Source organism: Artemia sp. Qi Xiang Cuo, chromosome 14 (genome assembly GCF_049724085.1).
Source record: "Artemia sp. Qi Xiang Cuo chromosome 14, ASM4972408v1, whole genome shotgun sequence".
Classification (NCBI taxonomy): domain Eukaryota; kingdom Metazoa; phylum Arthropoda; class Branchiopoda; order Anostraca; family Artemiidae; genus Artemia; species Artemia sp. Qi Xiang Cuo.
The window spans coordinates 67,111,017-67,134,137 of record NC_142807.1 but is presented as its reverse complement, the minus strand read 5'-3'; the positions used below and the strand labels follow the sequence as shown (position 1 = coordinate 67,134,137).

Below are 23,121 nucleotides of genomic sequence, written 5' to 3'. Positions count from 1 at the left end.
GGTCTAAACTTACCTGTGGAGCCCCTCAGGGTACAAGACTTGCTGGTTTCATATTTATCTCCCTCATCAACTTCCTCCTTCAGAATTTCGAAGAGCGACTCAACTTCGTTGACGATTTATCATTTGTCCTCAAAGACCTCGTGAGAGAAGGTGTAATCGAACGTCAGTTCAGCGAGACCCTTCTGGCATCCTTCTCTGAGGACTGTGAACGTTACAAGTTGACACTGAATGCAGATAAATCAACGATCCTCAGGTTTTGCCCCTTAAAACGTGATCTGGAATTCCCGCAAGTCCCTTTCCCTATTGTTCCATCTGCAAAAATCCTCGGAGTCACATTATCGATGGACTGCACATTCACTGAACACGTGGAGAAGGTTATTAAGGCTGGCAATGCATCACTTCAGACCCTAGTCCTGATGCGCAGGTTTGGCTGCGACACTCAAAGCCTAAAAAATGCCTATATTACGTATGTGAGACCTCTACTCGAATATGCCGTCGCTGTCTGGGGACCTTTTGTCCAGAGCATCCACTACCTTTGCGATGACCTTGAATCTTTGCAGAAACGAGCTGTTAACATAATCGTTGGTAACAGAAGTGACGACTACAACAAACTCTTGCAAGAACTGAACCTTGAATCTCTCAGCGACAGACGATTATCACTGATCATGTCCCTCGGCAAGTCACTGCTATCTTCGCCCCATCACAGACTGATCCTCCCACCTGATGCTCCTGTTAACCAAAGAACCAGATCCCAGTCGAAGCTACAACCCCCTGTCTGCAGGACCAACCGCTACAAAAACACGTTTGTCCCCTTTTTCGTTGAAGCATACAACAAGACTTAGTGTTATTTGAATTCACGTGTTAGTGTTTTTATAGTGTTCTTTGTATTTTTTTTTTTTTCTTCTCATATTGTTGTAAAGACGACATAAATTAGCCATGGCTACGCTGTTCGATCTTAATAAACCTATGTCTATGTCTATGTCTATGTCTATCCTTCCCAAATTTTCCATTTCCAATCACTAATGCATTATCTGAACACAGTTCCAGAAGGCTTTTACCCCAACAATTAACCCTTCTTTCAATATCTTTGCTCCTTCTAGATGTCTTATAAATATCAGGTATCAGGTCCGGCGTATCAACAAATAAAACTTGATTAGTCTTCTTACATATTCCAGTATAAGCATTAAAGTCCCCCACCACAAAAAAATAATCCTTATCAAAACGTGATCGCAATTGCCTAAGCTCCTCCTCTAATAAATCCCATGTCACTTCTACTACATACGAACTATTCTGGGGGGGCAATATACACGGCACCTAAAATCAAACTTTTACCACTAACAAGATGAATCCGAACCCATGTAATATTCTCCGATACACTAGAAATTCGAGAATGTTTACGGAAACGACTTTGCTTAATTAACAACAAAATACCTCCATAATATCGCATATTCTTTGCTGGTTTACGTGCCACATTTTCTACCCAGTATCCTTCAAAATAAGGCACTGTATCATCACTATGCCACGACTCCACAAGAGCAATAATATTAACACCACCTAGGTCCTTCAGTACTTGTTCAACCTTATTTCTCACACCCTGGACATTCCATGTGATCACTCGCATTGGGTGAACATTGCCACACTGTCCCTATTCACTTAGAACACGCTGGTCATGTGTCTGCAGGACAAAGGGTATTTCTGGCTCATCAGGTAAGTATGAAAGTCTATAATAATCTTTTGATGACGCAGCTCTGGTGCTTCTCGACTGACCTCAGTAGTTAGCTCTTCAGCAACCAGATCTAGAGCTCTTTCTTGTAACATTACGGACTTCAATACGATTTAGATCATCCGGGCTTATGACTTCCCAGGCTTTTCGCTTTTCAGTGTTTTTCGCAACTATTTGAGAATTCCGGACAGGACGCGGAGCACCCTTAGAAAAATGCAGTTTCGGATCACGCATATTAAATTCAACCACCTTCTCGATATCACTCTCGGCTTGACTATCACTCTCAGAGTTTTCAGTCACCACTCTGCCAGCGACGGGAATGTCCATTTTTTCGCTAGCCGGTTCTTTAGCTAGTTCGACTTCTCTTGTTTCTGCTGACCCGGTTCGAGGAGGCCCCTGTTTATTCACTTCACTGGAGCTGGTGGTTACTTCCTTAACACATTCCAAAGGAAAGTCATAAACAAACACTCTGCCGTCGATGTATAACTTTTCTCCCCTAGGCCTAGCTTGGTGTTGTTTCGACAAAGCGTACTCTAAGTTAAGGTTTTTACGGGCTTCCCTTTGCCTGGCACTATAATCAGGGACAGCCGACAACCCATTCCTCTTCAAAAGGGGATTAGACTTAAGAGTTATCCCGCAAAATTCAACAGAGTTCATCTTTAGTAAGACTGGTCCCGCACGCATTCTGAACACGTCTTTGACGTCACAACGGTTCAGATTTAAATCCGGTATACACTTATTAAGAACCATAATTATTTCTTGCTTCAGCGTATATATAGCAGGATTAATAGGTTCGAAGTTATATAGGACAACATTACATCTTCTCAGTTCTTCATTACATGTGCCATCATGCATGATAGCTGCACGTAAATTCTTGCAGAGTGTCTCAGTTTATCTTTTCATCTCTTCACAAGCTGTGGCATTGTCAGATAGTTTTTGGTTTAAAGAAGAAAACTGGCTTTCAACTGATGTAACTTTCACTAAAACTTCCGGCAAAGTCTTTTCAGTAGCCTCAATTAATCGTGGTATCAGATCTAGCTTGAAATTAAACTGAGCACTGGCTGTACCCTCAGGCATAGCCTCAGTTAAAGCTATAGTCGCTCCGTTAGAGTGATTCATTTTTCAAAAATTTCAGTCCTCCCACTCACTGCTTACGTATTCCTGCATCAGTTATCCAAATCACGATCAATAATCATATATAAATAACAGTCAGAGTCATTATCACAAGAGTCTAAGTTCTATTTCGTATTTCACTTGCAAGCAACGCTGAATGAAAACAGATTTTCATTCAGCGAAATGATTCATACTTATTTCCGAAATGTGAATATTTAACTGTTTCTTTCTCTCTCTCTCTCTCTTTTAAGGAAATACGCACAAAACAAATATATTATCATTACAGATGAAATCCTTAAGGTTTTCAACCCTATTGTCCATAAATATCTTTAAAAAAGTGTTTTGAAAAATAGTCCCTAAAAAATCAGACTGTTTTACTGCCCATGGGGGGTGGGGTGACACTTCCAAGTCTTGAGGCTTTGCACATCAAATACACAAAACTGAAATATCCCCCCCCCCCTGAAGATAATTTCGTGCGCTCGCTTTCTAAATATGTTTCCTAAACATCTATAGTATCTAGTATCTATCTAAATATGTTTCTAAATATGTTTCCTAAACATCTATAGTATCTAGTATCTATCTAAATATGTTTCTAAATAATACTTTCTAAATATGTTTCCTAAACATCTATAGTATCTAGTATCTATCTAAATATGTTTCTAAATAATACTTTCTAAATATGTTTCCTAAACATCTATAGTATCTAGTATAGTATATAGTATCTATCGAGACATATTTTCCAAAAAGTGAATTTTGAACAAAATTAAAAAGGGTACAGTGTAAAATATTAAGAAAATATTTCCAAAAAGTTTATTTGGCAAAAAAAAATTCCTCGATATTTCCTGTATATTTGGTTGTGTTTTGGAAGAAATGGAGAGAGAAAATTTAACAAAAAGAAGAGCAGGTTTTTGGTAAAAGTGGAATAAAAAAGGAGCAAGGTATTTTTTCCTGTTTTATGTATTACTAAGGTATAAATGGAGGATTAATTCAACGATTTGATGTTAAATTAATCAAATATTTTAAAGGCTGGCAAAGTATTTAAGTTGAGATGCCCATGGAAGAATTTAGTTGCCTTATTTCAGACCCTGCCAGTTTATACTTTTCTGGAGACAGAATTCTAATTTATTTTACACTCCTTGTATTTTTAAAACCCTGAAAAAAAAAGTTTGCGAAAATTTTGAGTCAGACAGAGTCGCCTAACTCTAGATTGGGCTGGGGATTTATTTCTGGTGACACTAGTGCCAGAGTCTGCTTTTCATATTCTTGGACTAATATTTAATGTGATTACAATTGTAGATGTGTTGAAGAACTCAAAATCCCCTTTTCGGGGGATTTGAATATTCCGTTAACCTCACGACTTGAAGTATCAGCAATGAAAAATCATCTAAGTTTCTGAGAAATATCTAGAAACAATGGGATTACTTAGAATTATTTAAAATTGAGATTATGGGAATTATTTGAATTATATTGGAAATAATTTTTAATGGCTCCTATTATGAAACCGAGATAGGCTCATGTTCAATGGAACCAATATTTGAGCTATTGTATATTTGGTGTTTTGCCTAAAACGAGAAAGAAAAAAGGAATCTTTCAGACTTCTCTCTGAGACAACAAAATTTTCTTGAAATGTTTAAAGGAAATTTCATTTATATATTTTAAAAAAATAAGAAAAAGACCTCTATGAAGCTATTTAGCTTTTGGTACTAGCGGGTACCGAATACAAAAAAAGAACGAAGAAACTTTAGTGAAAAATCAGCAGAAAATAAGCTAAAAACTTTTGGGATCAAACAGCTTCAGAAGGTATAGCTTTCCTTTCAAGGTGTAGTCGTCTTGGCAATCAACATATTGTTAACATTGGAGTTTTTATGGTTGAAAAGCGTCATCAAATTTAACTAATTTAATTTTTTGTTTATTATTTTCACGGTTCAACTTGGCAACACTGACGAAAATATGGCACTGCCTTAAAAACTTCATGATTTGAAATGACAAAAAGAAAAATCTTAGAAAATTGCGGTTTTCATGCTTGAATAGACCCGAGATTGTCCATTTTTATGGCTGGAAAGCGTTGTAAAATTTAACTAATGAGTTATTTGCTCATTTTATTTTCACGGTTCAGCTTGGCAACACGGCTGAAAATATGGACTGCCTTAAAAACTTCATGATTTGGAAACAACAAAAAGAAAAATCGTGGATTTCAAGTATGAATAGACCTGAGATAGTGTATTTTTATGGCTAGAAAGCCTTGCTCTTGGACCTGAGATGGATCCAAGGGCAAAAATATTTTAATTTTGATTTAATTTTGAAAAATGTTTAATTTTTAATTTTGGTAGTTTAAGCATTGCTAGCAATGGTGGGCTAAAGAGATCTCGAACAGAAACGGAATAAATGAGCAAAAATAGAGCTGAATGTAAAATTTATAGACGGTATGTTATGCTATGGAAAGTTATGCAGAAACGGGGATTTTTTTTTATTTACTTTCTAACTTCAAATATTATGTCAGTTGCATTGCTCTTTTATGTATCTTTAGGATCCAGCTATACGCTTATTTTGATGATTGGCACATACAAAAGAATTAATTATGGGCAAAGAGGGGCGAAGCTGATATTCGTAAAAAATTGCTAAAGTGGGGATTATATGAAGTATTTAAAGATTTTCGGCCAACCGTCTAGGGCTAAACGGAAAGCAGGTCGTCCCCGTCTTGGGTGGGACGACGTCATAAAGAAAGATTTAAAGGAAATGGGAACTTAGTGGGCGAGTGTAAAAAGGGAGGCTTTGAACAGATTGGGGTGGAGGAGGAGCATGCGTAGCTGTGTTGGCCTCAGGCAACTTGGTGCCGCGGTGAGTTGTTTGTAGTGGTAGTATTATTTAAAGGTTTATGGCAAAATGAAAACAACCTCACACTTAGGGGAGAGGTAGGTAGGTTCCCCTTTTGCATACTTGCCCTCCAGATTATGTAGAATTTTGTGCAACAACAAGTTTTCAATAAATATGTGAAAGATGTATATCTAAAAGATCAGCATTATCCATACATGACAGATGTATACATATAGACCTATTGCTTCAGATACAGACGTTTATACAAATAGACATGTAGCTGGGAACGTGGAATATACTTTTTTAATTGCGTCAATTTATCTTCAGATGGCAATGGAGGTTTATACCGTGCCCTACGTCGATGGAAAATCTTGACAGATTTCGAGGATAGAGGTGTCAAGTATCTTCATGTTTACTGCGTTGACAATATTCTAGTCAAAGTTGGTGATCCCACATTTATTGGATATTGTATTACCAGGAACTCGGACTGTGCTGCAAAGGTTTCTTATTTTCCCTTTTATTTAGATTATAATCATAATAGGCTGAGTATTAAAGGCTGATATTACCAGGAACTCGGACTGTGCTGCACAGGTTTCTTATTTTCCCTTTTATTTAGACTATTATCACAATAGGCTGAGCGTTAAAGGCTCATATTACCAGGAACTCGGACTGTGCTGCACAGGTTTCTTATTTTCCCTTTTATTTAGACTATAATCATAATAGGCTGAGCATTAAAGGCTGATATTACCAGGAACTCGGACTGTGCTGCACAGGTTTCTTATTTTTCCTTTTGTTTAGACTATAATCATAATAGGCTGAGCATTAAAGGCTGATATTACAGTGAACTCGGACTGCGCTGCAAAGGTTTCTTATTTTCCATTTTATTTAGACTATTATCACAATAGGCTGAGCGTTAAAGGCTTATATTACCAGGAACTCGGACTGTGCTGCACAGGTTTCTTATTTTCCCTTTTATTTAGACTATAATCATAATAGGCTGAGCATTAAAGGCTGATATTACCAGGAACTCGGACTGTGCTGCACAGGTTTCTTATTTTTCCTTTTGTTTAGACTATAATCATAATAGGCTGAGCATTAAAGGCTGATATTACAAGGAACTCGGACTTCGCTGCAAAGGTTTCTTATTTTCCCTTTAATTAGGCTATAGTCATAACAGGCTGAGCATTAAAGGCTCATAAAGGCATTTTGTGCTTGTACTTTGTGAGAAACTATTGGTAGAAGAAGTTAATTTTCGGCACATAGTTGAAGTTTTTGCTCAGTGATCCTTAGAAATTTCCTATAGACGTTTTTCGTAGGGCTACTAGCGGCTCATTAACGTTTACTATGGTATTGTGTCATATGTACTTTATCTATGTATTTACATGGACTGACATTATTGACATGTAAACAAATTGTCAAGAATTTAGAAGAGTAATCTATGGTTATTTCCTAAGTTTTTTACATTATCAGCTGGAACTGTATATAGTTTTAAAGAATACGCATTTTTGCTGCTTTGATATTATCATATTATTCTGTGAGTGCAGTTACTTTTTAAATGGCGCTGCTCTGAGGAAGAAAATTTCTGCCATAAGACAACCTTGATATTTTTGATTTGCCAAATGTTAAAAAATGTATACATTTCAAATGACATCGGGTAGCATTGTAAGCAGGTTGTGACAAGAATTTTTTTCCGGGGGGGGGGGCAGATTTTAGGTCGCCTGACGAAAAGATCTCCGGGCGTACGAATATTTGGTTCGCTTTTGTTTAGAAACATAATTGAAAACTTTTTTTTGCTTGTTGGCATAATTTGGTCTTAAATTATCTAATTCGGCCTAAGCTATCTTGTTTGTGCTTTGATAAGAATATACTGTTAGTATTCTTATTAGATAAGTGCCTTTTATAAATACGCCTATAAAAAAAAAAAAAATCTTTCCTTGTTTTTAAGGGGTGCTACTTGGAAGGGCAGGAGGAGGTATTTGACCCCCTCTATATTTTAAAAATACCTTTTCTTTAGTATTTTCACAGAAAACGTAGAAAAAGTAACAGAATCTCCCCCTTTAAATTTAAAAAGATACATTTTCACGTATTTGAATTAATTTTTTTTAGAAAAACAATCTCCCAGCCCCCCCCCCCCCCGCTCCATTTTTGTAAATTGGCGCCCATGCTTATTTTTGTTTATTAGGAAGAATTTGGAGAATTTCACTTTCCATTAGGAATACCAGCCAGTATTCACTAAATGACGTCGCTTTTTCGATTTCACTTGACAAAATTCTCATTGTAACTCGTTTCTCCCTCTTTTCCCCTCGCTCTTCCATTTCTCGCTTTCCTTTTCTTTCTCTTTCCCTTTCTCTCTCTCTCTCTTTCCACTCTCTCATTCTCTTCTCTCTCTCCCCCCCTCTCTTTCTTTCTTTCTCTCACAGACACACCCTCTCTCTCAATCGAAAAACGGGAAAATACATTTCAGTTGGTGGGACCTCGGAATAACTCGTTTTGTAGACTGAGAAACATAAAAACCATTTGATTTTCTGTAGCCCAAAATATCAGTATTCTGAAAGTAATTATCTTTTTTTTGCCAACTGCTGAATTTAGTAGATATTATTCCAGACAGAGTTTAAACTTATATAACTTTAAAATCTGCTTAATTGTCACTTTTGTCTCCCCAGAAGTGTCTACAAGAACCAACTTTAAAGCTCTAAGTTTCCCAGAAACGATAATTGAGCTTTGAAAGCTTTTGACTAGCAAGTCTATATTATTAAAGCTTTTTACAAGGCAAGTTTTCTCAGCAATGATTTTACCTTAGTTAGATCAGAGAGACAAAGATAGATTACTGATTTATGATTCCAGAAAGTGTGCTAAAAAATGGGCCCCCGTCTTCGAAAATGGGTGGATACCCAGGGGACTGGGTTAAATTTAGAGATGTCATGTGGGAACCCTATTAAGTGTCACATATTTAGAATTACGAGAAAAATGAAGTGGTTTTATGTACAAAATGTAATTGTTTCCGCATCAAATAATCTAAGAATTCAGGAAGTTCTTTCAACATATAGTTCAGGAAGTTCATATATATATATATATATATATATATATATATATATATATATATATATATATATATATATATATATATATATATATATATATATATATATATATATATATATATATATATATATATATATATATATATATATATATATATATATATATATATATATATATATATATATATATATATATATATATATATATATATATATATATATATATATATATATATATATATATATATATATATATATATATATATATATATATATATATATATATATATATATATATATATATGGGGCCCTTAAGAGGGGCCCTTAAGAGGAAAAAAAAGGTTTCTTGTGAGAGTTGTGCCTGAAAAATACCCCTATCAATAAATCCAAGAATTCAAAACTTAAAGTTAGTTATCATGCATTAGTTTTATTTATATTGAATTAGGTTTTTTTGATCTTGAAATAAAAGTTGGATTAAACACTCATGAGCTAAAAGTTATTATCAGTATAGAGTTGATTGTGTTTTTTGTACCCCCCCCTACCGAAAAAAACAACCCCCCGGAGGCACAATCGCATGTTTCGCAGGGAACAGCATTTGATACATTTCAGTTTGATCATTAGCCTTGATTAGAACTATTCCGAGGGAGAAGTAATTATTTGACTTTTTGCTTTTTATAGTCTGATGATCTCTCAATTTTATCGTCCTGGCACTTTTCCAATCCGTCATCGGATCATAAACATTCTCGGCTGGCTTATCGAGCGAGCTTGGTTGTGTATTATTTGTTTTCATGATGCCTCGACGGAGGCCTTTCCTACCTCTTGTCCTTTTGTCCTTTTGCTGAAAAATTTTCCTCATTGAGATGTTTGTTTTTTCATCTACAGTTTTCGGGTTTCGTCTATTCTGCAAACCTCGTTTAGTCTTCCAACTTATTTATTTAAATCTTTGAAAATGAAGTTTGGACCTGAATTTAGCTTGAAAAGAAATTGCCACCTCCTTTAAACACCTAAAGGCTAGGGTGTGATTTTCACTTTGCTGAAAAACGAGGTAAATTTCTTAATTTTTTCTATCATAATATAAATTAAAAAAATAATCAAAATAAACAAAAAATGGGAATTCTTTTTACCACCAAAATATAAACTTTCAAAAATATGCTTTTCTCAAAAAAACATTTTTGTTCTTTTGCCAGTATTTTAGCTTTTTGAATTTTATAATCTGATGATCTGTTACATTTTCTTACTGAGAAGTGCTGGCGAGAACCGACTTCAAAGCTGTAAGTTTCTTTAGAAACAACAAAATAAGCTTAGAAAGCTCTTTACTAGTCTATCTTTTTTATGTGTGGTTGGATTTACTGCATGTTGTAAAGCACATTTCACTTAAGACCAGTTGGAAATATAGGCTCTCATTGTTTGCAAAGGGATAACTTAAGGGGTATTTGAACTATAGCTGAAAAATCGTCAGTTTTTATTAAGAAGAAGGAATAAATTGATAAATGGCGATTATTTATAGATGAATATCACTTTATTCATATCTGTTGTTTTTTTATATCATTGTTTTGTGATGAATTCAATCACTTGGTGATATGTCGGTAGTCATAATAATAGGATGAATATCAGCTCTGGGGGGTTGGAAACACCAAGATTCAAGATTAATTTAAAGAAAACAGCGTTCGTAATTTCGGCCTAGGCTGCAACTATTTTTCATATCAGGTCAGTAAATTACGAACGATTAAATACACTAACAATAAAGAGAACGAAAGAGTTCATAAAATGATTGGCGTTGTATCTCAAATTGTTCGATTTTATTCTTGCTTCTGGTAGGCAAACGCTTTGTACAAGGAGGTGGCAGCAACGAACGATGCTTCTGAACCGCGAGTAGTGAGTGTTCAAACTTAACGATAAGTCCGTGTCGGTGGTCGCGAAAGAGAGAGAATTTTCGGCACCTCAAGAGTGGACTCGAAAGACACATAATTTACAAAAAGTGTGATTTTTGCAACATTTTTCTGAACAGTTTCGATGTCACTACTGAGATATTCTGTACTGTGCACTCGAAAGCCCCAGACCAGACATGGGTAATCAAGTAATGGCTGCACATAACACAAATATGCTAGTCTGAGTTGTATTGTACAAAAACCCAGGTGGTGCAAAGTAATCAACGCTTTTAAAGCGTAATTTCCTTTCTTTACTAGGTTTGCAGCATTTGGGCTAAAGGAGCAGTTGAGATAACTGAGATAATTGGGTATGGTTCTTGACAGGAAAGAGGTTTTTTCACGTTTCAGAGGGTTGAACCTCGTCACTTTTGTTTTATTCTCGTTTATCTCGTTGATTTGCAGCCCATGCGTCACACCAGCTGACGAAAGTCGATTTGAGGTCACTACTGAACTGTGGAACGACACTGAACTGTGGAACGAACAATTGTCCAAAATATTCGTTCTATTAGTTCTTGCTGCTGTGACTGGGTGAAGACCTTATATATACCCTCGACAAAGGTGGCTTTAACCGTCAAGAGAGTGTTTAGTCGGTATTTTGTGACACCAACCATGGTGAAGGTCGAGCTCGGTAGGCAAATTATTCAGAACAGACTTAATCTGCTTTTTTTTCAACTGCAATCCAGGTTTATTTGTATATGTGAATGAGAGTATATTATACTCTCGGTTTTATCCTTGCGTATGTGGAACCTCTGCATTAGTTATGGCATTTGTTAGTTTCAATAGCTTACTTTCTGCTACAATCTAGGTTTAGATAAAGCACCAAAGATAATGAAAAAGAAATCGGATTGTTTGCATTAGTTAAGTGGACAGTTACACAACCAAATGTATCTTTAATTATTAGGAAAAGTTAGGAATTGAATTTTAATGAGCTCCATATTGCAGCTCCATAATGCAGTTATGCAGTTTTGATAGTAGCGGACACCAAATTAAAAAGAAAGAAACGTGCGTGAAAAGTCATCCAAAAATCAGCTGAGAACATGTGGAACCAAAAAAATTTTCTTTGAGTAGTCAAGTTTAACTAACTAAATTCGCTTATTTATTTTCACAATTCAACGCGGCAACACTGACAAAATGGTGGTGCTGTCCTAAAAGCATCATAATTTTGAAGCAGCCAAAAGAAAATTCCTGCAAAACTCTGGTTTTCAAGTATGAATGGACCTAAGATTGGTAAAGGGGGGGGGGCTTTTGATTCCCAGTGTCATTGGTACTATAGGGTGAAGCACATCTATGCTGGGTTATGCTTGAAACATTGTAAATTTTCATAGAACTACCTTTATTAGGGTTTCGCCATAATCTGTTTTCTTTTTTGTTTAATAACGACAGTTTTATCTCATATACTCATGGGACCCTTTAGCCTAAAAATTTTATTTGCTGGATGCCACAGCTTACTTAATTCTTTTCTACTGTATCAGAGGCAACGCTGTAGCGTTGCCCATAGTAAAGGCCATACGGCTCCAATGTTTTATTATTTATTTATTATTTATTTTTTTTTCCCAGAGGCACTTCATATGGAAGGGGTTGTCGTAGAAACTTCAAAGGGGGATCATTCAATTTGAAATCAATAGTTCTAGTGCCCTTTTTAACAGTCGAAAGTGATTGGACGACACGTAGCCCCCCCCGCCCACCATTCCCTCCAACCCACCCATGCAAAATTTTGAGATAGCCATTTTGTTAAGCATAGTTGTTATCCAAATAGAAAATATATTTTGAGGAGGAAACCCCCCACAACCCTCAGGGCAAGGGTTTTAAGTTATGCCCTGGGGGCATATAAGGTTTTTATAGAAGGCGTTGTCGTAGAAACTTCAAAACAGGCTCATTCAATTGGAAATTAAAGAGCTAGTGCCCTTTTTAATAGTCGAAAGTGATTGGAGTGTACCTAGCCCCCCGCCCCCCCCCCCGCCCATCATTTCCCCAAACACATCGAATCAAAATTTTGAGATAGCCATATAAGGTTTTTATAGAAGGCGTTGTCGTAGAAACTTCAAAACAGGTTCATTCGATTGGAAATTAAAGGCTATTGTCCTTTTTAATAGTCCTAAATGATTGGAGGGCAACTAGCCCCCCCCACGCCCGTCAATCCCCCAAACGCATCCAATCAAAATTTTGAGATAGCCATTTTGTTCAGCGTAGTTGATTCCCAGATAGAAAATATATTTTTTAGGAGAATACTCCCCCCCCCCCGTCAAGGCTAGGGTTGTAAGTTCTGCTAGTTGGGCATACTAGGTTCTTAGAGACGGCGTTGTCGTAAAAACTTTACAACATGTTAATTGAACTCAAACTTAAAGGGCTTGTGCACTTTTTACTCGTTGACCTTGAAAAGTGAATAACTAGCCCCCTCCCCCCCCATGCCCATCATTTCCCCAAACACATCAAATCAAAATTTTCAGATAACTATTTTATTCAGCATAGTAGAGTTCTCGATAGAAAACATATTTTTGAGGAGGATACTCCCCTACAACCCTAAGAGCAAGGGTTTTAAGTTATGCCTTGGGGCATATAAGGCTTTTTATGGAAGGCGTTGTAGTAAAACCATCAAACAAGTCTCATCTGATTGGATACGCAAGGCATAGTACCCATGTAAATAGTCGAAAGTGATTGGAATGTAACTAGCCCCCCCCACGTCCATCCTTTCCCCAAACACATCCAATCAAAATTCTGAGATAGCCATTTTCTTCAACGTTGTTGATTTTCAGGTAGAAAACTTGTTTTTGAGGAGGACACTCCCCCAGAACCTTCAGGGCAAGGGTTTTAAGATATGCCCGGGGGGCATATAAGGTTTTATAGAAGGCGTTGTCGTAGAAACTTCAAAAAAGGTTCATTCAATTGGAAATTCAAAGGGATAGTGCCCTTTTTAATAGTCAAAATTGATTGGAGGGCAACTAGCCCCCTCCCCCCTCCCTCGCCCATCATTCCCCCAAACACATCCAATCAAACTTTTGAGATAGCCATTTTGTTCAGTGTAGCTGATTTCCAGATAGAAAATATGTTTTTCACGAGGACTCTCATCCATAACCTTCAGGGCAAGGGTTTTCAGATATGCCCTCGGGGCATATAAGGTTTTTTAGAGGGTTTTGTCGTAGAAACTTCAAAAAAGTTTCATTCAATTAGAAATTGAAAGTTCTTGTTCACTTTTTAAGAGTCAAAAGAGATTGGAGGGCAAATAGCCCCCCCACCCCACCCCTACGCCCATCATTTCGCCAAACACATCCAATCAAACTTTTGAGATAGCCATTTTGTTCAGTGTAGCTGATTTCCAGATAGAAAATATGTTTTTGAGGAAGACAAGCTAATTTTTTTTTTTGCAGGGTATCTACGTAACTGAAATATATAGCGGAAGCCCAGCTGCTAAATCAGGCTTACGAGTACATGACAAGATTTTACAAGTTAGTATATCAATGAGCTTTAATTCAAAGGGCCTGTTTTGAAGTGATTTGAGGGCAGCTAGCCCCCCCCCACGCCCATCATTCCCCCAAACACATCCAATCAAAATTTTGAGATAGCCATTTTGTTCAGCGTAGTTGATTTCCAGATAGAAAATATGTTTTTGAGGAGGACACTCGCCCACAACCCTCAGGGCATGGGTTTTAAGTTATGCCCTGGGGGCATATAAGGTTTTTATAGAAGGCGGTGTCGCAGAAGCTTCAAAAAAGGCTCATTCGATTGGAAATTCCGAGGGCTAGTGCCCTTTGTAATAGTCGAAAGTGATTTGAGGGCAACTAACCCCCCTCTCAAGCCCACCCTTTCCCCAAACACATCCAATCAAAATTTTAAGACAGACATTTTATTAAACGTAGTTTTAAGTTCTGGAAATTAGGTCATTGAGGATTACAACTCCCCCAAAGCCCTCCGGGCAAGGGTTGTAATTTAAGGATTCTCCAAATCCTTTATATTATTTCTTATAGAAGGTTGCTCGTATAAACTTTAGAGAGGGCTCATTTGATTGGAAATTGAAAGTTCTTGTTCACTTTTTAAGAGTCAAAAGAGATTGAAGGGCAACTAGCCCCTCTCCCTCCTACACGCCCTCAATGCATCAGATAAAATTTTTGAGATAGACATTTTGTTAAAATAGTTCGAAGTTCTGATAACAAAAACTTTGGTGTCAACACAGCCCATCAGGGCACAGTGGTAGACATGGTAAGTAATGCTCTGGGGCAAAACTTATTATGGTGGGTCTTTAACTCCCGGGAAAGGTTTTTACATGGAAAGAACACATAGTAAATCTATTATAATAATCCAATTATAAGGTTAAAATACAAACTCTGCGATAGATGCAAAATTGCTTTGGCACACAAATTCCTATTAAGGTCAATTCCAAACAGCTATGATACCTTTGTGTCAGCAAGTGAAATGGTCTAAACTCCCTTATTGGAGCTATTTTTCAATAAATTCATAGTTGTCAATTGCTGTCCACAAGCTATGCAAACTGTCTATTGTTCACATATAAGGTTTTTATCAAAGAGGTAATTGTATAGACTTTGAAAAAAGCCTCATTCGATTTAAATTGAAAGTTCTAGGTCCGTTTTTAAAGTCAAGAATAATTGGACGGTAAGCACCCCCCCCCCCATGCCAAAAAAACTTGAAAATTTTTGCAATCAAAAACAAACAAAATTAATTAAAAAAAACTTTACTAAAAACAAGTTTTTAAAAGAAAAGTCAAGGTCATTTTAGACTAAACCACGCGAGATATAACTACCTGTTAAAATTCAAACTCAAAACGACCAGAAATTACTATTAAAGAATAAATGAAACCCAAAACGAACGGAAATTAAATAAACATTCATAGCAAAAAACATACAACAAGTAATAATATAAATGAATAAATAGATCTTAAAGCAAGTAATGCTTAGATTGAATATGAAAATTAAGCTTAAAACGAAAACAAATATTTTGCTATTAAAGTATAAATAAAACTTAAAACAAACAGAAATTAAATAAACAATCAATGCGTACAAAACATACAATATATATTAATGTATATGAATAAATGAATCTTAAAACGAGCGAAAATTAAACTGAATATTCAAATCAATATTGAATCTAATAAAAATGACAAGAACCGAAAACTTGGGTATCGTATTAACGCGAGAGACTAAAACCGGCAATGTCAGTGGTGCTTTACTGAAACAACTCTTTAAAATATTCCTACTTTTATAAATATATGACGTTGGTAATCAATTAAGGAATTTCTAAAAAAATATAAACATATACATATTAAATTGGCAATTCATATTTCTCGCTTTAAGATCTATTTATTCATTTATATTATTACTTGTTGTATGTTTTTTGCTATGATTGTTTATTTAATTTCTGTTCGTCTTGGGTTTCATTTATTCTTTAATAGTAATTTTTGGTCGTTTTGAGTTTGAATTTTAACAGGTATTTGCATTTGCTGAGGTTAAGTTTAAAATGGCCTTTACTTTTCTTTGAAAAACTAATTTTTCGGAATGTTTTTTTTAATTAATTTGAAAAAAGATTTACGTGCTACGAGTACATCTAACCTACCCGTTCTGCGCGCCTGTTATTTTTAATTTTTCATAAGCTTCGAGTGATCAAATTAACTGGAAAGAATATAGATCCAAGTAAGAAAATTAGTAAATAGCTAATATATCATCAGTACATAACTTCAGGCGGAAATTTTACTTTAAAATTAGCAAAGAAAAAAAATCAAGGATTTTTTTTTCAGTTTCTAGTCGTCAGAACGAAAAGCGACCTCAGATATGTTACTAGTTTACCTTTTCACCATGTTTACAGAAAAAAGAAACAAAAATAGATATCAACTTCGTTTAACATCTCTTTTTGTGTCTTTACCAGCTTCACTTAATTAGATTAACTGGATCAACTTATATTAAGTAGATAATAGCTTTCTCGTCAGTAAATATCTCCAGGTTAAAAACTTAGTGGAAACGGCTAAAGACAACAATTTCACTATTTCTGCGGCTTCTTGACGCCACTCCGAAACGAAGTCCCCAGGGTATTATTTATTAGTTACCACGGGCTGCCTTTTGCTTTTCTGCAATATTTGAAAAAGAAAAGAGAGTAAATTAACTGATTCGTTTCACCTACCTCTTTTTCTATCCCTCCCCATTTTTGCACCACCTTTCAGTAATCTGGTTAAATAAAATAGAATTAAATAATGTAGAATTAAGTAGAATTAAGAAATAAGTAGAATTAAATAAAGTAGGTTAAATAAAATTAAATTGAATAAAATAGACAGGTAAGTCGGTTTTATATGTAAACAACTTCAGATTGGAACATATTTCAAAATTACTCGAAAAAAAAGCTTTTTTACCGCTTCTTGGTGCTACCCCAGATCTGTGACGGTGCTAGTCCCAGTAATATATACTATGTTTCTCAGAAGATAGTTGTATATCTGCATATTAAAGACTGTATATCCATTGGAATGGTTACACTCTTAACTATACAACTATAATTGCTGGCATAGTTGATAAATATTTCTGGAGACCACACTGGCTAAGCTTGACAAGATAAGAAAAACCTTGTGAAGATATTTACGAAGATATTTACTTTTTTGAGGGTGATTTTACAAACTCTTGCTTTTTTTTTGCACTGAGGCCGGTTTTTTGGAAGTCTCAGCCGAAATATTTGCATTATATTTTGATTTTCACGAGCTATAAATATCCTCGTATTTTCTTCTTTTCGAGTTTTTTCTTATCTTGTCATAGTCGATGTTTGGATTCAATATTTTTTAGAACTGCTCCAGTCAATAAGTTTAGTCCGCAAGTTTCTGGAGGGGACATTGGTTGTTAAAGTCCGTTCTTGGGCTGGTGAAATCTTGAGTTTGTGACATCGAAGTGAAGTGACTTGGGTTGTGTAGTTTGGCCAATCTCTACTGTGCTGACAGTCACAATAAAACCTTTCCCCTGAAAAGGAAAGAGCGAAAACGTTATATCGGAGTGAGTTGTGTGAGGATTGGGTGGAGTGTAGCGATTTTGGTGCTTTGGCTGTGGATTTCTGTGCTGTGCCGGATGCTAAAAGCTTTTTCTCTGAAAGTCTATTTTCAAACCCCCTAAACTCCCTGGATCCGGCCTTGATTATGTAACAACTCCAAGGAAAATCGTCTTAGATATTGGCTAATATTATTTCTCCACTTCAAAATTCAATAGAAAGGAAATTTTAAGTCCTTTTATTCTTGACTAAAATTTGTTTATGCCTAAATGTTATGTTGAAAGTATTTTATATAGCCTATCGCTGGCATCTAACCACCGACTTTAAGGTTGTATGCGGTTCATGACCTTTCCTTTTTCTCTTTCACTTCAGGAATGCATGTAGAAAAAAAATGGGGGAGGGGGGGGTTGCTAAAAGCTTTCCCCCCTGAAAGTCTATATAACATAGTTTTTTTTTTCAAAAGACATCAATCAAAACAGTTTCTATTTTGTAATGTGTTATCTCTTCTTTTTGCAATAAAAAAGCTTCGTAAAACCCAGGGCCTGTTATCTGTTATATTGATCTCTAATGGGGTTAAAACTCAGACGGTGATATTGTCTAGCTTTGTTCAATCCCTTTATTATGTAGCCGCATTTAGATCTTTTGAACCTCTTCTATTCTAGAATGGTGCTGTCTGGCGTGTGAGACAAAGATTAACCTTTTTATATTTAAATCTCAGCGTTTTTTTTCGTTTTACAATATAAGATATTGTACTTAACAAGTATATCCACCAACTTACACCAAGGGAGTTGATATCAGTATCAACTGATATTAGGATATTCGTAAAAGTATAAAGATAATCTAAAGCGTAGCTAAAATACTTCATTCCAGGAAATTACAGTTTCAATTTTGTAATCTTATTCTATGTCCCCTTTTTGCAATAAAAATGCTTCATCAAACTTAGGTTCCATGCCATTTGTATCTAATAGGGCTATAACTCAGATGGCATTGTCTAGCTTTGCTCAATCCCTTTGTAATTTAGGCCCACCTAGATCTAAAATATGTCTCTTCTTCCTCCTTGTGCCAAAAAGGCTAAATAGCTTATGTCAAAGGGCAACATAATTCTAATAATAGGTAATTCTTTAGTCTCCTTGACAATGTTTTTCTCTTTGAGAAGGGCTTTTTTCCTGATTAAATTTCTTTGTCTACGGCTAGTATATTTAAAGGGATGTTGCGAGCATTATAGATAATAGGAAGCGACTACTACGGTACGTCTAAAGAGACCCCCCCCCCCTCGAAAAAAGCAACAATCTTGGAAACTGGACGTTAGTTCAGTAAACTTTCGAGAAGAAAAATCCATTGTGAATAAAGTTAATTGACACAGTAAGTTACAGTCTTATATTAGACAGTGGTATCTTAATTGTTCATTTGAATTGTTCAATTGAATCTGGCTTTTCCTTTTATTTTATAATCGGCTTCCTACTTTGCCTTTAGCCCTTACAATTTTGTGTTTATTGCAGGGGCTGAGGGTACCTTGTTGTGTATGCGAATGAAATGGAAATCCTCTTATCGTCTTTGAATTCAATTGACCACCTCAAAGACCCTCACCCGTCCATGGTGTACTATCACCATTTAGCATCAAGTACGGATAAAGTATTTTGTGGGTCTTTTTAGGCATTAAATGACCGAAAAATTCTTTTTTTTTCCAACCTAGCCTTATGTTGAGTCCTGGGCCTTGGTGTTGCCAATCCTTTGGCTTTGTGTGGCGACTAGTGGTGTGACTCTGCAAGCTCGGCCTTCGTGAGCCAGGAGATCTAACGGTTAAAAAAATCCCACGTAACGTCTGAAATGCAAAAGCCAGGTGAGATGGGAAAACGTCAGGTTCTACTGAGGGAAAAACGCCAGGCGAGGCGGAAAACCGCCAGGTTCTACTGCGGGAAAAACGCCAGGTGAGGCGGTTCTACTGCGGGAAAAGGCCAGTGAGGCGGAAAAACGTCAGGTTCTACTGCGGGAAAAACGCCTGGCTCTACTACAAGTACAAGCAATTACATTGTGATCGACTTATCTAGTTAAAACAGTAAGTTTTTTTTCAAATGAAAATAAGGAACGACGTGAAACTTAAAAATTGACAAAAAAACATCCTGTTTGTTAGGAGGGGACATTTTTGGATCGTTCATTTGGTCTGTTCTTATTTTAGTTTTCTGTTTACCTTGTATTTTCTTTTTAGCTCTTTGGTTTTCTGGGGTTTTAACTACCGCATTGTTCGTTAAAATCCACTGTATTCTCAGCTTCAACTCTGGTTTTTTTTTGTTTTTTTTTTTTGTTTTTTTTTTAATGCGCTTAATGGATTTTTTAGTGCATACCTTTGAAAAATTCATGATATTATTATTTTCTTTGAACTTCATCGACCTTTAGTCCACTTTCCTAGTTTTCTGTGCTTATTTTCTCTGTTTCTTCATGGTTGGTGAGTTCATGTTTAGGCGTCAGCTATGTAACTAAAACCTGCGTGACAAATCATCAGAAAATAAACAAAAAATATATCATCATGGCGCTTTAGAAAGTGTAACTTTTCTGATTGCTCTGGCAAAAGACGAACTTCGCAATTAATAGTTAGTAGACTGGGTAAAAAAAGAAAAGGAAAGTGATTGAATAAGTAAAATTATCTAAGAATGTAATCCTAACATCCTGTTACGAGATAGGAATTGAATACTAATGTGTATATCATTGAATAGCAAAAACTCAAAGCTATGCCTTAATATGGTTATTGTTAAAACCATTTAAGATTAACGCTTTTTGTTATACCTATTCCTTTACGCATATGCATACAATCTTTATTTTTTTTGTGATCCTGAAAACATCATTTTTGTTACTTAGTTTCTTTCATGTAAAGCACAAATATAAAATTCAGTTTTTTTCTTTTGACGCCATGATAAAAAAAACTCTCAGACTGGATTCCTTTTTTGTGCCATAGGCTAATAACCCTTATCAAATGATAAGTGTAAACATCGGGGGGGGGGGGGGAGGCAGCATTAACACAGTTTAAAATAGCTTGTGATGAACAAACTGGGAATCAACAGGTTGTCTATGTTTGAATCTTCACGAACGAAAAGCACCGTCAATTTACTGAATTAGTTTACGTTAATTTTTTCTTATGGCTCAGTGTGGCAACAATGGTGAACCTTGCACAAATTTTTTTTTTCATATTTTTGTAACAACCAAAAGAAAAATCATAGAAAATCACGGTTTTAAGGTACGATTACACCTAAGATGGAGCCAGGCCACAAGGAAAAAGGATTACAAAGGAACAGCAAATTTTTTAAAACTAGATATGCTTAAATTTTTCGAATCGAAATATTCCTCTTTACTAGCTAAAATCATACAAACCTTTTTTTTTTGTTTATGATCAGTTTGTATCCCAATTAACACAAAAATTACTATAATAAGGACAAACAAATTGTTTTTTACGTGATTAGCTTAATTTTGGAAAAAAAAAATCTAAAATAAACCTATTTACCAGCTAAGGTTTTACATTTATTAAGATCTAAATATTACTTCCTTTGGTTACAGGTTGTGGAGAAGGCTTTTCCAACTGAAGCAGTTGGAGTTGTGTGCAAATTGGACGGGAAATTCCAAGTCGTAGAATACTCAGAAATCACTTTGACCACAGCTCAGAAGAGAAATCCCGACGGTCGACTAACGTTTAATGCTGGAAATATCTGCAATCATTTTTTCACAACAGAATTTCTAAATAGAGTCTGCAGGTATTTATTTCTTTTTTTCATTTTTTTTTGGGCGGGGGTATGATTGTTGGATTTTATTTTGGGGGTAGGAGAATTACCTAGAGGTGGTAAAGCCAGGGTAGATAAGGTGAGTATGGACGAGTTATGAAGACTGGGTTTTTTTATTATTATTTTAGTGAGATTTATCTAATTATTTCATTTATTATCTAAGTAGATGTGGGCTTTCGTGCGACCGCAAACGGTCATAGGTTTTACTTCAGTGCAAAAGTGTTGAGTTTTCATTTATTTATTTATGATTGTTAAATATTAAAATTTGATTTTAAAAGGAATACAATTAATTAAAAACATAAAAGGGATACAATTCTCTTAGTAAAAAAAACAACAAAAAAATCGAAGATCAGTATGAACACAAGATTTCCCCATACTCTCAAGTATTTCAAATAAAATCCTTGACTTATGTTAAAATTCATCCATTTAAATTTTCTCAAAATTAGTTCCCAAAAAGATAAAATTTGCAAAGTTTACCTCAAAGTAGAATTACAAGATACTACGGTATATGGGAGTGCTGTTATTGAGTTTAAAAGTAAAGATCACCATCTAGTAGTGTCTAGGGTTAATTTAAAGCAGGTATTTACTTCATCTCTATTTTTTTCATCTTTTTGTGGGTGGGGTTATGATTATTGGATTTTATTTTCGGGGTAGGAGAAGGGTGTCTGGAGGAGGTAAAGCCAGGGTGGATAAGGTGAGCATGGATGAGTGATGGAGACTGGGTTTGTCATTATTATTTTTTCTGAGATTTATCTAATTATTTGATTTGTTATGCAAGTAAATATGTGGGCTTTTGCGCGACCGCAAACCCATTTATTTATTTGTGATTTTTAAGTATAGAAAGTTGAACTTAAAAGGAAGAAAATTAAAATAAAAACATAAAAGGAAGACAATTCTCTTAGTAGAAAAAAAATAACAAAAAAAAACTGAAGATCACTACGAACACAAGATTTCCCCATACTCTCAAGTATTTCAAATAAAATTATTTAATTAAATTGAAATCAATAATTTCAATTTTCTCAAAATTAGTTCCCCAAAAAGGTAGAATGTGCAAAGTTTACCTCAAAGTAGAATTACAAGATACTAGGGTATATAGGAGTGCTGTTATTGATGTTAGAAGTAAAGATCACCATCTAGTAGCTTCTAGAGTTAATTTAAAGCTGAAATTTTGGAAGAGTAACTACCTCCCGGGAAGTTATGATGTTTTGCTAGACTCCAGGATGAAAATTTGAGAGAAACTTTCCAGTAACAGTTGAATACTAATCTGGAGAGTTTAAAATTTGACAATGTGGACGATGAATGGAATAACTTTCGAAAAACAATTTTAGAAGCTGCTGATGGTGACTTAGGAAAGAAAGTTAGGAGCGCAGCTCGGAGTATTAGTGGAAAAGCTTTATGTTTAATAGACAGGATAAGGGGCTTATACAAGAATTATCTGAGTGATAGATCATACGAAAACAAAAGGAATGTAAAGAAAGTGGAGAAATCATTAAGATATGAACTAAGGAGGTGTGAATTAGAGGCCATGGATAAAATTGCCGAAGATCTGGAAGATGCAGCTAGACGGCATAATAGTAAAATATTGTATTGACATTTTAATAAAATTAGAGGGAGTAATCAATCCGGACTTGTCTCAGTTAAAGATAGGAACGGAGCACCCCTTTGTTATAAGGAAAGAGTTAAAGAGAGATGGCAACATTTTGAGAACGTGCTAAATCGAGATAGAGTTGCAGGAAAAGATGCGACAGTACTAAAAGAATTGAAAAATA

At 35.4% G+C, this 23,121-nt stretch overlaps 1 protein-coding gene across 1 annotated transcript in view; it reads left to right on the top strand.

Annotated features, from left to right (window-relative positions):
- mmy (UDP-N-acetylglucosamine pyrophosphorylase mmy) overlaps nt 1–23,121 on the top strand; it is a 156,515-nt gene that overhangs the window by 30,422 nt on the left and 102,972 nt on the right. The window contains exons 5-6 of the mRNA XM_089100434.1: nt 5,978–6,150; nt 21,132–21,325. Coding sequence (XP_088956560.1) covers nt 5,978–6,150; nt 21,132–21,325 — 367 coding nt within the window. The remainder of the gene's footprint in view (nt 1–5,977; nt 6,151–21,131; nt 21,326–23,121) is intronic.